Source organism: Bubalus kerabau, chromosome 11, assembly GCF_029407905.1.
Source record: "Bubalus kerabau isolate K-KA32 ecotype Philippines breed swamp buffalo chromosome 11, PCC_UOA_SB_1v2, whole genome shotgun sequence".
Taxonomy (NCBI): Eukaryota; Metazoa; Chordata; class Mammalia; order Artiodactyla; family Bovidae; genus Bubalus; species Bubalus kerabau.
The window spans coordinates 75,348,692-75,364,775 of NC_073634.1; the positions used below are offsets into that span (position 1 = coordinate 75,348,692).

Sequence of the window (16,084 nt, forward strand, 5' to 3'; positions counted from 1 at the left end):
GAACATTCAAGCTGGACTTTTATGGTCTTGTGAAGAACGCTGTGCTCGTGCCCACCCACACCTGGTCTCTGCCCTGCCTGGCCCCATCCAGCTGCCCAAAGCGGCTCTGCACAAGCTCTCCGGGCCCCTCAGCGGAGACTCGGGAGATTTACGAGTCTGGCCTTGGCCGAGGCCTTCTCCCCATGGCTCCCAGCCCCGGTCCAGCTGCTCTCCCACGTCTCACGCTGCCTCGGCTGGGACGTTCTGTGTCTCCTTTCCTGCCTCCGCCCCAGTCTGCTGAGTCACTCCCTCAGCCCCCTTTCTCCCGCTGTCCTAGCCAGCCCTGTGGAGGAATAGCCACTCCGCACACCAGAGCTCAGGCTCCTGGGTGCTCCCAGCCAGTCGGAATCTCATTTGCTCTCATGGCGGCAACGGTGGCTTCTGTCTAAGGCTATCCATCCCTTTTGGGACTCTAGTTGGCCTGGTCCCTGCCTTTCCACTCCAAGGCACTGAAGTTTAACAAAAAGGTGGTTCCTTCTCTGTCTGGGCTTTAGGTGTCTGATCTGAAGCCACACCTAATCTGGAAAGTTCCTTTCTGTATGTATAGACTCTGTGATCTTTCCTCAAACAACTTATACAGGGCCAGAGATAAATTCCCTCAGAGCACTATCTGAGTTCTGGCACCCCATGGCAGGACAGGGAGAGAGCCTGGGAGGGCAGTGCCTGCGGGGAGGAGCTGGCCGGAGAGAGCTCATTCAAAGACAGACTGTGGAAATAACTCGTGAGCCAGTGAGGCCTTCAGCCAAAATCATGGAAGGAACCCAGTGAACCTGGGCCAATCTTGTTTGTCTTGGAGGTTAGGTGTCTAATACAATGGCAGATTGTCATTATTATCCCCTGGAAAAGATACACATTCTCCTTCTAAGGTCCTTCAAGGATGTAATTGAGTCTTCATACATAAGGCTTTAAGGTGTTGGGATGAAATTTCAAACCAGGCAGCTAGGACCATGTACAGATTTCTCTGCATCCTGGAATGTGAGCAATGTAAGCTTTCTGGCTTAACCTGTAAATATAACTCATATCAAGAAAAGAGTGGAAGGCTGCAGGGCCCAGAGAGGGAGAAAATGTAGTCATGAGGGGCAGCTGGAGAGACCGTGATGCAGATACAAGACTCCTAAATTCCTCCCTGCCTCTGACATCAGGTGAGCATCTTGCAGTGCAAATAGCAAAGCACGTTCCCTTCTTCAGTGTCCCCTCTGTCTATATGACCCCGGCCCAGCTCTGTTTATACTCACAGCTGCCAAAAGCCAGTCTGGCCCCTGGTCTTCCCATCAGCCCCTGCAGCCTCTGCCAGCCTTGGCCGCTACCTCAGCCTCAGGTGCTACCTCTGTGCCATTGTCTTGCAATCTCCCAGGGTTTGTGGGAGGAACCTCAGGAGAGAAAAGCAAGGGACAATGCACGAATTCAACTTCCAACTCAATCAAACCCTTTCCTTGTAACTGCCACAAGGGAGCCCCTGGGGCGTCACCCGTGGGTGGCAAGCTGAGGCTCTATCTGCTCCTGGTCCTCCTGAGTACTCTCATCACAGAGGTGCCCACCGCTCTTCTGGGACCCAGAGCTGAGCCTGAATCAGATCCGATGGGTGAGAGGCAGAATGAAGACAGGTGAGGCCTGGCAGAGAATCCAGGTCCCAAGGCTTGAGTGGCAGTCCAGGAGAAGGGGGCGACTGTGACGATCACTTGTCACTGGGTGCTGGTGACAGTGGCCTGGTGGAAAGAAGGGCATCTGCCTCTCCAGAGACCTGGGGCCCAGCCTCTGCCTCCTTTGTTCTTTGGCCCGAGTTGGAGGCTGTGGTGGAGTCAAGGCCAGAGCACCCCAGGCCTCCAGCGTAGAGACGAGATCGCATCGGCCACTTCTGCAAGACACAGGGAGGGCACGAGAGTCAAGCTCACTAGCAAAGCCCCTTGTAGCCCTTGGCACCCAAAACTGGGCCTTCCCTTGCCTCCCTCCCTGGGACCACCCCCTCCCACCACCACGACTGCACCGTGACAGTGGGCCTGGACTCACCACCACTCCTGGCCTCAAGCCTTCTCCTGAGCCTGGCTGAGAGGCACAGGAGGAGCTGTCTGAGGAGAGCAATGGCCACAAGAGGAAACCACCCCCACCGTGGTGGGGAGGGAGGTGGGCAGCCGCCAAGTGCTGGGTTGTTGGGAGGGCAGCCGAGTGGGGCAGGGAGAGGTTCCTCCTGACACTGAACAGTCCTGGCTCCTTCTCTCGCCCCGCGCCCGCCCAAGTGCCTGTGGCCGCACACATCAGTGCTGCCCACTCTGTCTAAAAGCAGCAGGCCTCTCAGGTCTGTCCGTCCTTGCAGCAGGCACGTGGGCAGTCCCAGAAAATGCCAGGTTGACTCTGCCCTAAGATCTGCCCTCCTCTTGACAGCCCTCTGACCCAGTGGTTGAGGGCCCCTGCTCCTGGCTAGCTACCCTACCCCACCAAGCTGCCAGGGTTCGAGCCCTAGCCAGGCTCTCGTGTATTCATTCTTCAACATATTTATCCATCACCCACTTCATGCAACAGCCTCCCCTCAGCTAAGGAATGACTGTGCCACCCAGGGACTCTGCACCAGGTACCACCACTGGCATTTCAGAGTGACCCCTTTTTGTTTCAAATTCTTGCATTTTAGCTGTATTTACATCAAAGAAAAATATCTTAAGTCTCAAGACATTTCAGAACTATGATGTTTAAGGGAGAGAGATGGTGACAAGTATCCTCCATAAAAATAAAGTTGCTATCCTCAGAGAGCAAAAATGACCCTTTATCACAGTTACACTCTGCAACTGGCAACTTACTCTGCACCCCCCACCCCCACCTCCACCCCCGCAGCCTGCCTAGTGGCTATGAGCCCAGGGTCTAAAGTCAGACACTCTAGGGTTTAAACAGCATTCAGACACTTAACCTCCCTAAGCTTTGTTTTCCTTGTCTGTAAAGTAATTCTCAATTCACAACAAACAAACAAACCTTCATTTGGTTCCTGTGTGGATTAAAAGATGAAAATGCTCTAAAGCCCTTAGTCCAGCTCCTGGAATAACTTAACATAATGTTAACACAGTGTTAACTGTTATTGCAATGATGATTATTATTAATCATACTTTTCCTTCATGATCTCATTTCATTCCCTGGAAGCGAAGTCAGACTCACATTATCTTCCTTTTTACGTATAATAAAATAGAAGTTCGGAAAAGGTAGGTGGCAGCCTGGTAAGTTCTGGATGCAGTATGCCCTCCTCCCTGATTTCCCAGCCCCTGCTGGTCCCCTACCCGGCTGGGTGGCTTCCAAAGTGATGTTTTCTTAGGCCAACCCCTCCTGAGACAGAAGTCCAGAGGCCACCAAGGCCCTGTATGGTGTCATGAAGGCCCTGGAATCTAGGAATCTCCCTAAAGTGTGGTTTTCTTCCCCAGACCCCAGCCCTGGAAACTGCCCACTTTGCTCCTCGACCACTAAGTAAGTGCCCCAGAGTCTTGGGGCCTCTTAAGAATTTCCCTCCCCTTGGAGGAACCACATTCTCATGGAGTCATTTCTAATCATCACCCCCACTGCATCCCATGAGAAACACAGAGTCAGCCCAGTCCCAAGAGCCTGCCTCAGCGTCTTTCCCTCTGAGAGAGCAGGAAGCAGCTGGTCCCAATGTCAGCTCTGCCCAAGGGATGGGGGCTGAGTCCAGGGTTCCCCATCCCAAACCCCCTTCCCCAAGGCCCCGGGCCTGAGACCTACCTTGAGAGGGTGCAAATAGCGGAGTCCACGCAGGAAAGGCGGCCAGGCGGGGCCGGGCATCTCTTGTCCAAGCGTGCGGGTGAGGTGGGCTATGTAGCTCGTGGCCAGCACCAGCACGTCCAACTTGGACAACTTGGTGTCAGGCGGCACGGCTGGCAGGGTGGCCTGCAGGGCCAGGAAGGCCTGGCGCAGCGTCCTCACCCGGCTCCGCTCCCGCGCAGCGTTCTCAGGACTGGCCTCGCTCTGCACAGAGGACCCCCGTGAGTGGGTCTGACCAGACCCCCATCGCCCATGGGTGCTAAGTGTATCCTGGGGCAAGGTCTCATGCCAGAGTAGTAGCAAGCCAATTGGCAGAGACCCAAGGGCCTCGTCCCCTCTTTGTCTGTTCTCGACCCAGCCCCACTTTACAGTGGAGGCAATGGAGAGAAGACCTTACCTGGGCTCAGAACTGCGAGTCCTGGCCTTCTCCACTGGGCCTCCTTTGGCTCTCACTCCATTGACACCTAACTCTGAATCCTGCTTATCAGGATGCCCTGGGTCCACAGCAAGCACACAGCCCTGCCCTGCTCTGTAGGGCTGACCCTCGGCCCAGCCAGGTCCTGAGATGAGGACGCGGCTGTGGTTAAGAGGAAAGGACAGCAAAGCCCGCTGGCCCTGCTGCTGATGGCTGCTCTGGGACCTTGGGAAGCACCTCACTCTTCTGGGTCTCAGTTTCCTCAAGAGAAGTCAGCTGGGCCAACTCTCTGAGCCGCACTCTGATGAAGGCCGTTCTGACTTGTCCCAACTACCCAAGCATGGAGCCCTGGAGCAGAAGTTGACCAGTGGCCCCTCTCTTGGGCAGGACAGTAACCATGAATGAGACTCTGCCATCAGAGATGACACTGCAGCACCTCCCATGCCTGCCTCCCCCAGCTCCCTCTTCAGGCCCCGACTTTCTTACCCGACCCCGAGCCAGGCTCCTGGCCCTGGCTCCTCGAGGGTTCGGGGCTGTTCGGCTCCATCTTTGGTTGCTCCAGCTGGACTCTTCCCACAGGTCCTGCCCTCTCCTGCTCAGGCGGCTCCTTTTCCTCTCAGTGCCTGCTAACAACCTCGGTGTGGCCTTGGCCGGGCTCTGCCCCAGTCCTGGCATGGCCCGTGCCCCTCTGGCCTCCCTCTGTGACATGCCACACCCCTGAGGTGTGGTGGTGCAGCCCCCAGCTCCGGGACACAGTGCCCAAGGGAGCCCTTGGGCTCTCGCTAGCAGGGCAGGCTGGTCATCCAGCCAGCAACGTCTATATCTGAGGGAGCTGGCGCCAACTCAGTCCTGCTCGGTTCCTTGCTCTGGGAAAACCGCCCACCCGGCACAGCCCCCGCAAAAAGCCTCCTGACTGCCTCCCAACCGGCTGAGGGGTGGGGGTGCTGGACGCGGGGAGTGGCCAAGCCCTGGGAGGAGGCCTCTGCCGAACAAGGCAGGAGGACAGTGGGAAAGGAGCACCCTTCCCGAGCCCTGCCTGACACCGCCAGTGGTCCTGGGATAGACCTGCAGCTTCAGCTTTGGGGCTCAAGTCCATGCAAGGGCCCTGAACTCCCTTCCCGGTGCCAGAAGCCTGGCTGTGTACGTCCCTGAAAGGACTTTCCCTCGCCTTTGCCTGTGAGTATGACCTTCTGGCCACAGGTCCTCTGCCCCCTACCCCAAGCTTGCCTCCTCTTTCCAACTCAGTACTGTAACTCTTACCTCTTTGTCCCCTGGAATACCTCCCTCCAGCTCTGCCAGGGGAAAAGCTACCCATCCTTTGGGTGTTGCCCAAAGGATTTCAACCCCACTGAATCCAGAGCCCACGTCTCCCTGTTTGATTGGTATCCCATTCTATGCACAGCCACACCCTGGTTACTTCCTAAGGGTTCACTGTTCTAGATCAGTACAGGCCAAGCACTGTGGTAAGTACTTCACACATATTATCTTATTTCTTAGATCAAGATCAACCTTTTAGGAAAAAAAGACTCTTACATCATCACTTTAAGAAGGGAACACTGAGGTATCCAGAAGTGAAATAACTTGTGCAATGTCAAACACTGAGCAAGTGATGGAGGTGATCAAGATCAACCTTTTAGGAAAAAAAGACTCTTACATCATCACTTTAAGAAGGGAACACTGAGGTATCCAGAAGTGAAATAACTTGTGCAATGTCAAACACTGAGCAAGTGATGGAGGTGATGAAAGCCCAGGAAGTCACGTGGGACCTGGAATGCTGCCCCTCACCCTCTGCTGCTCTGCCTTGGGTGGATCACTCACATGTCTGTTTCCCTGTGAGACTCAAGGTCTTTGAAGGCAAGGACCAGGTTGTTTGCTGAGCTGCCTCAAATCCTTCATACAGCTGGTTAGGAGGGGACAGGCTAAAGGAATAGCCAGCCTGCCAGGGTCACCCCTGACCTTGAGTTACCACCCCTCCCTGCAGCAGAATCACTGCAAGTCCCTTATCCCCCAGTCTTAAATGCCAGCAGAGACAGAATAAGTAAAGGGAAAGTACAGAGAGGATAGAGAAACAAAGGAGGATGTACAGAGAGACAGACATTCAGCCAACCAGAGAAAGGAAAACAGAGGCGAAGTAGTACTGACTTGAATGTGCATCAGTAAAGAGGTGATGACATTGATTTAGGTATATTCATACTGTGGAATGATATGCAGTAATAAGAAGCAAACATGTGTATGCTGCTGCTGCTGCTAAGTTGCTTCAGTCGTGTCCGACTCTGTGCGACCCCATAGACGGCAGCCCACCAGGCTCCCCCGTCCCTGGGATTCTCCAGGCAAGAACACTGGAGTGGGTCGCCATTTCCTTCTCCAACGCATGAAAGTGAAAAGTGAAAGTGAAGTCACTCAGTCATGTCCGACTCTTAGTGACCCCATGGACTGCAGCCCACCAGGCTCCTCCATCCACGGGATTTTCCAGGCAAGAGTACTGGAGCGGGGTGCCATGTGTATAGTGACCTGAAAAATCTCTCCACAATACACAGTGAAGTGTCGAAACCTAGCTGTAGATCATTGTGTACAATAAGATCCCAACTAGGCAGTTTGACTGTCTAAGAGCAACATCTGGCTCAGAAAATGGGAAAAACCTAAAGCCTAAAGTTTCAACAACTCCAACAGGGTGACCATCCTGTTTAGGGCTCGCAAGATGAGACTGATATGAAACATTTCTGTGCTTTACCTGAGAAATATACACGTTCTCAGGGGCAAAAGAACCCTGCCTTATATAAGAACCTCTCTGCTATTGAAACTAAGGATCATCAGAAACTATTGTGGCAATCCTCTTTGGGGTCAAAGGTCATACCAATCTTGAAATACCTGTTCACTGTGCCCTCAGGACAGAAGAATGGCATTTGGATTGAAAAAGCAGTTACTGCATACTTTTCAGACATAACAGAACCGTCTTGTGTTATACGTGTAGTTTCTCCAAAGTTATCAGATGCCAACCTTCAAGTGATGAACTAAGAATCAGTGGGACGCTCATCCCAAGACCCTCAGCCCTCAGTTTTGAAAAGCTGCCTACAGAGAACTCCACCGCCATAAACAGATAAATTGGGCATTCCAAATCTAACCATCTTTGAGATGAGGAGTGGCCCATAGAATGAGTAGGAAGTATTTTCAGACTTTCAGTTCAATATTGTTTTTCTCAGAAGGCATTCGGGTGTGGCTAAGGCAGGCCTCTCCCAAAAGCTTCCATCCAGAACCCATCTGAAATGTAATCAGGTCAATGCCAAAGCCAGACTTCTAAGGGAATTCATGAAAGCCCTTGGCAAATGGTAAATGATATGATCTCTCTCCTTCTGGAGGAACTTACCTATCAGGGAAGGAAGGAGCTCTGGCTCCAGCTTTTCTGAGTCAGGACACAGGAAGGAAGAAAAAAAATTAAAACTACACCTGCAGCCACATGGAAAGAGATCTCCTTGTGCCCAAGTGCATTCCTACACTCTCAGGGAGCTCTTCTACCCATATGCTCAGTCCTCAGGACTGCTAAGTCACGGCCAGCTTAACCTGGGACTTCTCAGACTTTCACCTCAGGACTCAAGACTTTCAACTCACCTCAAGACGTTCACTTCTCAGATTTGCATCCTCAGCAGAGATGCTAGAAAGGAAAGGAAAACTTACACAATGAAAAACAGTGTCCACAAAGCCCCAGGAGGTGAACCTAGACAGGGTAAGCCTGATGTACAGGGGTGGTGTTTCCCAGGTCAAAAGTCCAGGGGACGTTTCTATTGCTCCAGTGTCTTGCACAAGTTTCCTATCAGGCTGCAGACTCATCTACAGGGCACAGCTCAGGTCCATGTCATGCCTGGCTATCTCTGCTGGTACGGGACTACCTGCATGCACCTGTGTGGACAGTCCTGTCCAGTACAGCTTTGTCCCAGTCTTGGGCTTCGTCCCTAACAGCCAGGCCATGGATATGGCAGGGCAGGTTCTGGCACATTGGTCCAAATGGGCTTCATGGAGAACACAGACGATGGGTAAAGACACAGCTTCTGCCATGCATTCTCTCTTTTTTAAAGTATTTTGTAATTTAATTTACTTATTTATTCTTGCCTTGCTTGATCTTCATTGCTGCATTGGCTTTTCTCTTGTTGCCATGAGTGGGAGCTACTCCCTAGCTGCTGTGCATGAGCATCTCATTGTGGTGGCTTCTCTTGTGGCGGAGCATAGGCTCCAGAGCACAGGCTCAATAGTTGTGGTGCAGGGCTTATTGGCTCCGCGGTACGTGGAATCTTCCTGGACCAGGGATTGAACTTGTGTCTCCTGTATTGGCAGGTGGATTCTTCATCACTGAACCACCAAGGAAGTCAGTATTCTCTTTTGAAGTTGGTCTGGGACATCTGTTTCTTGAGTAGGAAACAGGTAGGGTCCCAGGAACTGGTCTAACTAATGGAAGTTGGGCCTAATGGCTCCTATCTCGGCCTCTAGTACTGATGACAGATTCTCCTCCTCCTGGGCTTTGTTTCAGCACAGCACCACCAGCCTCCACTATTTCAGGCTGAGGATGAAGCCCCCTCACAGTTCACATTGGGACTGGCTCTGTCTACAGAGATGTGGAGAGAAGTGGATATAGATAGAGTAGGATCATTTTCAACCAAGAACTTGAGCTCCACCTCCCAGGAGTTGTCATCTACACCTGGAACAATGACCTCTTGAATACTATTCATATTTGAGGTCCCTTTGAGAAAGAAGTACTCAGTAAGCTCAGAATCTATCTGCATGGCCAGGGGACCGGTGTGAAAGGACAAGAAGAGTAGCCTTCTCCCTCTCTTTCTGGAACAGTCACTTATATTTCTCTCAGTGCCTCAAGTGCTATAGAAATGACCTGGAAGTGTGATTACTTCCACTCCAAAGGAAAAATGCACTTTTATTCTTTTTCAATCTTATGTCTCCAGATATATTCCCATTTATTTTTGTTTTGTATTTTATTTGCACCCAACTCTTTTTTTTCTTGGTGCCACTCAGCATTAGGGATCTTAGATCTCCCAACCAGGTATTGAATCCAAGCCCCCTGCAGTGGAAGTGTGGATTCCTAACCCCTGGACTCCAGGGAATTCCCACACACAACTCTTTTTTGTGTTCTTGATCAGTGTTGCTGGAAATATGCCTAGATTATCAACCTGCTCAAAGATCAGCCTTTGTTTTGTTTTTTAATATTCTGTATCTTTAAAAATTATTATAAAATGTACCACCTTAACTATTTTTAAGTGTACAGTTCAGTGGCAATAAGTATATTCCCTTTCTTGTGCAAACATCACTGCCATCCATCCCCAGAGCATTTTTCATATTGCAAAACTGAAATTCCATACTTATTAAACAATAATTCTCCATTTTCCCTACTCCCAACATCTCTGAACTTACTGTGTCTGAGAATCTGGCTACTCTGAGTCCCTCATATGAGTAGAATCATGCAATATTTGTCCTTTTGTGAAACAATATTCCATTGTATGCATTTATCACATTTTGTTTATCCATTTATGTGTCAATGGACATTGGGTTATTTACACCTTTGGGCTATTGTGAACAATGCTACTAAGAACATTAGTGTACAAATATCTTTTTGAGATCCTGCTTTTGATTTTGGGGGTATTTACCCAGAAGTGAACTTGCTGGATCATATGATAATTTTATTTTTAATATTTTGTGGAACAACCATACTGTTTTTTATAGTAGCTGCATCATTTTACATTACCACCAGCAGTGCACAAGAGTTCTAATTTCCCCACATCCTCCGCAACACTTATTTTCTGTCTTGTTTTGTTTTATAATTGCCATCTTAATGAATGTGAATCCCTATTCTTTTAAAGTCTCCATTTCACTAATTTTTAGCCTTATTTTTATTTTCTTCCGTCTCATGTCTTCCATTTTGCCTTAGTGGTCATTTTCCAACTTCAGGAGAAGACAGCTGGGTTGGTTTGTCTTTAAAGTTCACTGTGATTTGCTAAATGATAAGAGGGACAATAGAACAGGAAGACTTAATTATTGTAAACATAGCTTCGCACCTAATAACACAGCCTCAAAAAGACATAAAACAACAACTGACAGAAATGCAGGGAGAAATATATAAATCAACAGTTATAGTTGGTTTTAATATATCTCATGAGAAATCTGGACTGGATGAAGCACAAGCTGGAATCAAGATTGTCGGGAGAAATATCAATAACCTCAGATATGCAGATAACACCACCCTTATGGCAGAAAGCGAAGAGAAACTAGAATTTCTTGATAAAAGTGAAAGAGGAGAGTGAAAAAGCTGGTTTAAAGTTCAACATTCAAAAAAAGAAGATCATGGCATCCGGTCCCATCACTTCATGGCAAATAGGGAAACAAAGAAACCATGACAGACTTTATTTTCTTGGGCTCCAAAATCACTGCAGATGGTGACTGCAGCCATGAAATTAAAAGACACTGCTCCTTGAAAGAAAAGCTATGACCAACCTAGACAGCGTATTAAAAAGCAGAGACATTACTTTGCCAACAAAGGTCCATCTAGTCAAAGCTATGGTTTTTTTCCAGTAGTCATGTATGGATGTGAGAATTGGATCATAAAGAAGGCTGAGCACTGAAGAACTGATGCTTTTGAACTGTGGTGTTGAAGAAGACTCTTGAGAGTCCCTTGGACTGCAAGGAGATCCAACCAGTCAATCCTAAAGGAAATCAGTCCTGAATATTCACTGGAAGGACTGTTGCTGAAGCTGAAGCTCCAATACTTTGGCCACCTGATGTGAAGAACAGACTCACTGGAAAAGACCCTGATGCTGGGGAAGATTGAAGGCAGGAGGAGAAGGGGATGACAGAGGTTGAGATGGTTGGATGGCATCACCGACTCAATGGACATGAGTTTGAGCAAGCTCCAGGAGTTGATGATGGACAGGGAGGCTTGGTGTGCTGCAGTCCATGGGGTCACAAAGAGTTGGACACAACTGAGCAACTGAACTGAACTGAACCAAACTTAACACATCTCTTTTAGAAAATGATAGATTAGGGATACATAAGCAGAGACACTGAATTATAATTGATAAACTCAAATATTAGATATATCCAAAAATAGAGGACAAACACTGGACATTCCTGGAGAGAGTAAAAATAGAGTATCAAGGCCAACTTATAAATTTTACTCTGTATATGTATGCATTGTTTGGATTTTTTAATAATGGAATTTATCTGTGCATTGTTTGTTTACTTCAAAGAACTGCTGCTGGTGCTGCTGAGTCGCTTCAGTCGTGTCCGACTCTGTGCGACCCCATAGACGGCAGCCCACCAGGCTCCCCCATCCCTGGGATTCTCCAGGCAAGAACACTGGAGTGGGTCGCCATATCCTTCTCCAACGCATGAAAGTGAAAAGTGAAAGTGAAGTCACTCAGTCATGTCCGACTCTTAGTGACCCCATGGACTGCAGCCCACCAGGCTCCTCCATCCATGGGATTTTCCAGGCAAGAGTACTGGAGTGGGGTGCCATTGCCTTCTCCGACTTCAAAGAACAAGAAGAGCTAAAAGGCAAACAAGCCTTTGGTTCAACTGGCTGGTTCAGGTATTTCCACCACAGTACTGTCAAAGTCTTGTTGAAATCAATGTATAAGGGGATAATTATAATTCCTAGGCTAGAAAACTCATTTACAAAGTAGGAAATAAGAGCAATGTGCTATGTAGCACAGGGAGCCCAGTCTGGTGCTCTGTGATGACCTGGGGGGATGGGATGAGGGGAGGGGAGGGAGGCTAGGAGGGAAAGGATGAATGTATAATTATGGCTGATTTGCATTGTTGTGTGGCAAAAAACCAACAGAATATTGTAAAAAATATTTTTAATGTAAATAACTAAAATGAGCATACACAAGAAGAATAATGTGGGAAATTTTATGTAAGTAACTAAAGACTATATATTTTTTTCGAACTCTAGACACTTACTCTTTGGAAGGAAAGTTATGACCAACCTAGATAGCATATTCAAAAGCAGAGACATTACTTTGCCAACAAAGGTCCGTCTAGTCAAGGCTATGGTTTTTCCTGTGGTCATGTATGGATGTGAAAGTTGGACTGTGAAGAAAGCTGAGCGCCGAAGAATTGATGCTTTTGAACTGTGGTGTTGGAGAAGACTCTTGAGAGTCCCTTGGACTGCAAGGAGATCCAACCAGTCCATTCTGAAGGAGATCAGCCCTGGGATTTCTTTGGAAGGAATGATGCTAAAGCTGAAACTCCAGTACTTTGGCCACCTCATGCGAAGAGTTGACTCATTGGAAAAGACTCTGATGCTGGGAGGGATTGGGGGCAGGAGGAGAAGGGGACGACAGAGGATGAGATGGCTGGATGGCATCACTGACTCGATGGACGTGAGTCTGAGTGAACTCCGGGAGTTGGTGATGGACAGGGAGGCTTGGCGTGCTGCGATTCATGGGGTCGCAAAGAGTTGGACATGACTGAGCAACTGAACTGAACTGAACCGAACCAAACTTAACACATCTCTTTTAGAAAATGATAGATTAGGGATACATAAGCAGAGACACTGAATTATAATTGATAAACTCAAATATTAGATATATCCAAAAATAGAGGACAAACACTGGACATTCCTGGAGACAGTAAAAATAGAGTAAAAATATGAACTGAAAGACTATATTTAGATACAAACAAGCACTCAAGGATAAGGCAAATCATGTTGCTGAACTACAAAAGCAACTCACAGAGGGTCAGAACACAGGAGTGCAAATTATAGTTCCCACTTGGCAAGTATCCACAGCAGCTAGTTTGAGAGAATATATGGATCAGCTTTGGAAGAGCAAGAAAAGAAGAATCATAGAGACAAATCTGATAATACTCATGCCAGCACTGGCCAGAAAAGATAATGCTTTGCTCAACAGACTCTAAGCATTTCTGTTGAGATAAATGAAACTAACCTCTTAGCTTGGTGTTATCAGGCAATCAATTTTATTAGTTTGCCCAACTTTCCTGGTTCTGAGACCAAGCATCAAGCCTCTTTCTGACCACCAGGCAGTTCTGTCTGCATGATTTGAGAGAATCGGTGATGTTGAAAGCAGTATGTCAATCCCTGCAACTATGATTTCTCATGGTAAATTAATTATGTGGATTCTGATTACTTTTTGACTTCCCAAATAGACTATAAAGGGAGAATATGCGAATTATTTCCTGCCCATGTGAGCTACTTTTTTAGGGTAAATTTATAAATTGGCATTCTGGCACTTACCTCAGGCTGTATGTTTCAGTTGGCAGGATCAAGAGCTCATTTCTTATCCTGGAAAGTGAGAGTTCAGATATAACTGCCTTTCTTGATGACACTATATATGCCACTTCTGGAAGGCAACTCTCTAAAGAAGGCTTGCTTCTGAGAGGGAGAGTCCTGAGAACCTCACTGAAGACTGCAGTCCCTCCTTTCATGGACAAATTCATGGAAAAGCTCATGCCTGGTCTATCAATCTATCTTAAATTTATAGTATTCAACAATTGAGCTTCCCAGGTGGCTCAGTGGTAAAGAATCCACCTGCCAAGCAGGAGATGCAGGTTCGATCCCTGAGTCAGGAAGATCTCCTGGAGAAGGAAATGGCAACCCATTCCAGTATTCTTACCTGGGAAATCCCATGGACAGAGGACCCTGGCAGGCTATAGTCCATGGGGTCACAAAAGTGTCAGACGTGACTCAGTGACTAAACAGCAGCATTCAACAATTAGGCAGAAAAATCAATAAGGACATAGAAGACTCGAGCAACACAATAAACTAAATAAACCTAACAGGCAATAAAAAAAAAACAACAAAAACTTAACAGGCATCAAAGAACACTCAACAACAACAGATAAACAGTATTCCAAAGTGTTCATGGAACAGTCTCCAGAACAGAACATATGTTAGGGCATAAAACTAGCCTCGGTATATTTAAAAAGATAAAAATCCGACAAAGGAGGCTGCTGCCAGTGCCCCAGTCCCCACAGAAAGCCACTGCCGACCCCACCTCCTCAGGAGACCCTCCGATGCTAGCAGTGACAATGGACACCTGTATTCTCCTGGGAGTGTTCCTGAATATCAGTATATCTACATTTTTTTAGCTTTCTGTGGAAACTGTCTACCCAGTTCCAGAAGGAATTACTTGTGGAGTTGTCGCTTAAGTAATACATTCATGGGAGTATTTTGTTTTTTCTCGCATTTTATCACACAGAGTTGTCTTGTTTCAACTGGTGCCTTCCCGCATCCTGTTTGCTCAAACGCCTCTTCATTCTGTGCTTCAGGAAATGCTATGATAGACTCTATCTTGATACAGTTGTCTCTGTTTAATAGCACAGACTTGAAGGAGTTTAAAGAGACTGGAAATCAATACTGCACACTACACATTTGCTTGGAATTGCACAGGAGGAAAAAAAAAAGAAGAGAAAAACTTCATTCAGAGGTTTTGTTAGGTTACAGATGATCACGTTAATTTAATTACTACTAGATAATAATAACATGGAACTTGAGTGATAATAGTGGATTTAAAACTAAAAAAACAAATCCAAAAATAGATATGCAAAAAGCAACAAAGGTTTACTGTATAGCACAGGGAACTTATAATAATCTATAATGGAAAATAATTTCAAAAATAATATATGTGTATATGTATAACTGAATCACATACACAAAAAAGAATTCTACTTTTTGAAATTTTGTAATGTTTATCTTTTGGCCAGCTTTTCTAAATGTCTTATGGCTATCTAATAACAATGTATGAGATACAAAATTTTAAATAGATTTGTGTAGGATACAAGATGAGTATAAATTAATTAAATATAAATCTATTTAAATTATTAATGACATCATTCAAGATGCTATTCTTATTTTTTCACCACTTTATAAAATATTCTCAGAGAAATATTAATATGTCTATGCATGATTACATGTTTTTTTCCTTATATTTCTTCTGATTTTTTGCTTTATGTATCTTTGTTTCTTTATTTTTAGGTGTCTAATGGTTTATGATGTCTATCTTCTTTGTGAATTATACCTTTTATCATTAAAAATATTCATCTTTATTTCATTTAAAATAAATAAATAAAATCCTACAAAGTATGTTCTCCAACCACAATGGAATAGAAATCAATAATAGAATAAATCTAGCAAATTCACAAATATGTAGAAATTAAATAACATACTTCTAAATAATCAGTAAGTCAAAGAAGAAATTGCAAGCAAAAGTATAAATTATTTTGAGATTAATGAAAACGAAAAAACAACACATTAAAACTTATGGGATGCAGCTAAAGCAGTGGGGAATAGGGAGAATTTATAGCTGTAAATGTCTACATTTTAAAAAGAATAAAAATCTCAAACTAATGATCTAATCACATTTTAGGAAACCAGAAAGGGAAGAACAAACTAAGCTCAAAGCAAGTAGAAGAAAAGACATAATAAGGATCAGAACAAAAGCAAATGAAATAGACAGAAAAATAATGGAGAAAATGAAAAAAAAAATTGGTTCTTTAAAAAGAACAACAAAATCAGCAAAACTTTATCTAGACTGACCAAGAATAAAAAAGAGGGCTCTCCATAAGATCAGGGAGAAGAGAAGGATATCTGCTCTCATCAATTCTATTCAATGTCATTCTGCAGATTCTAGCAAGGCAACTAGTCAAGATTTGGGCAGGCAGGGTAATGCCTTCCCCAAAGGTCCATTTTTTAATCCCTGTAACCAGTGCAAATGTTAGGCTACCTGGGAAGGGGAAATTAAGATTGCTAATCTGCTGATTTTAAAATAGATTATCCTGGATTATCCAGCTGGGCCCAATGGAATCACACAGGTACTTATAAATTGAAAGGAGAGGCGGAGGAGTTCAGAGTCAGAAGAAGGGTCA

General features: G+C 46.2%; 1 protein-coding gene across 1 annotated transcript; it reads right to left on the bottom strand.

The window, feature by feature from the left end:
* Positions 1 to 1,500: 1,500 nt before the first annotated feature.
* On the bottom strand, positions 1,501 to 4,912 carry TCF23 (transcription factor 23). The gene is made up of 3 exons (XM_055539142.1): positions 4,691 to 4,912; positions 3,751 to 3,993; positions 1,501 to 1,894 (listed from the first exon to the last, which is right to left on the bottom strand). The coding sequence occupies exons 1-3, from the start codon at positions 4,910 to 4,912 to the stop codon at positions 1,715 to 1,717; spliced, it is 645 nt and encodes a 214-aa protein (XP_055395117.1). The 3' UTR covers positions 1,501 to 1,714.
* Positions 4,913 to 16,084: the final 11,172 nt, after the last annotated feature.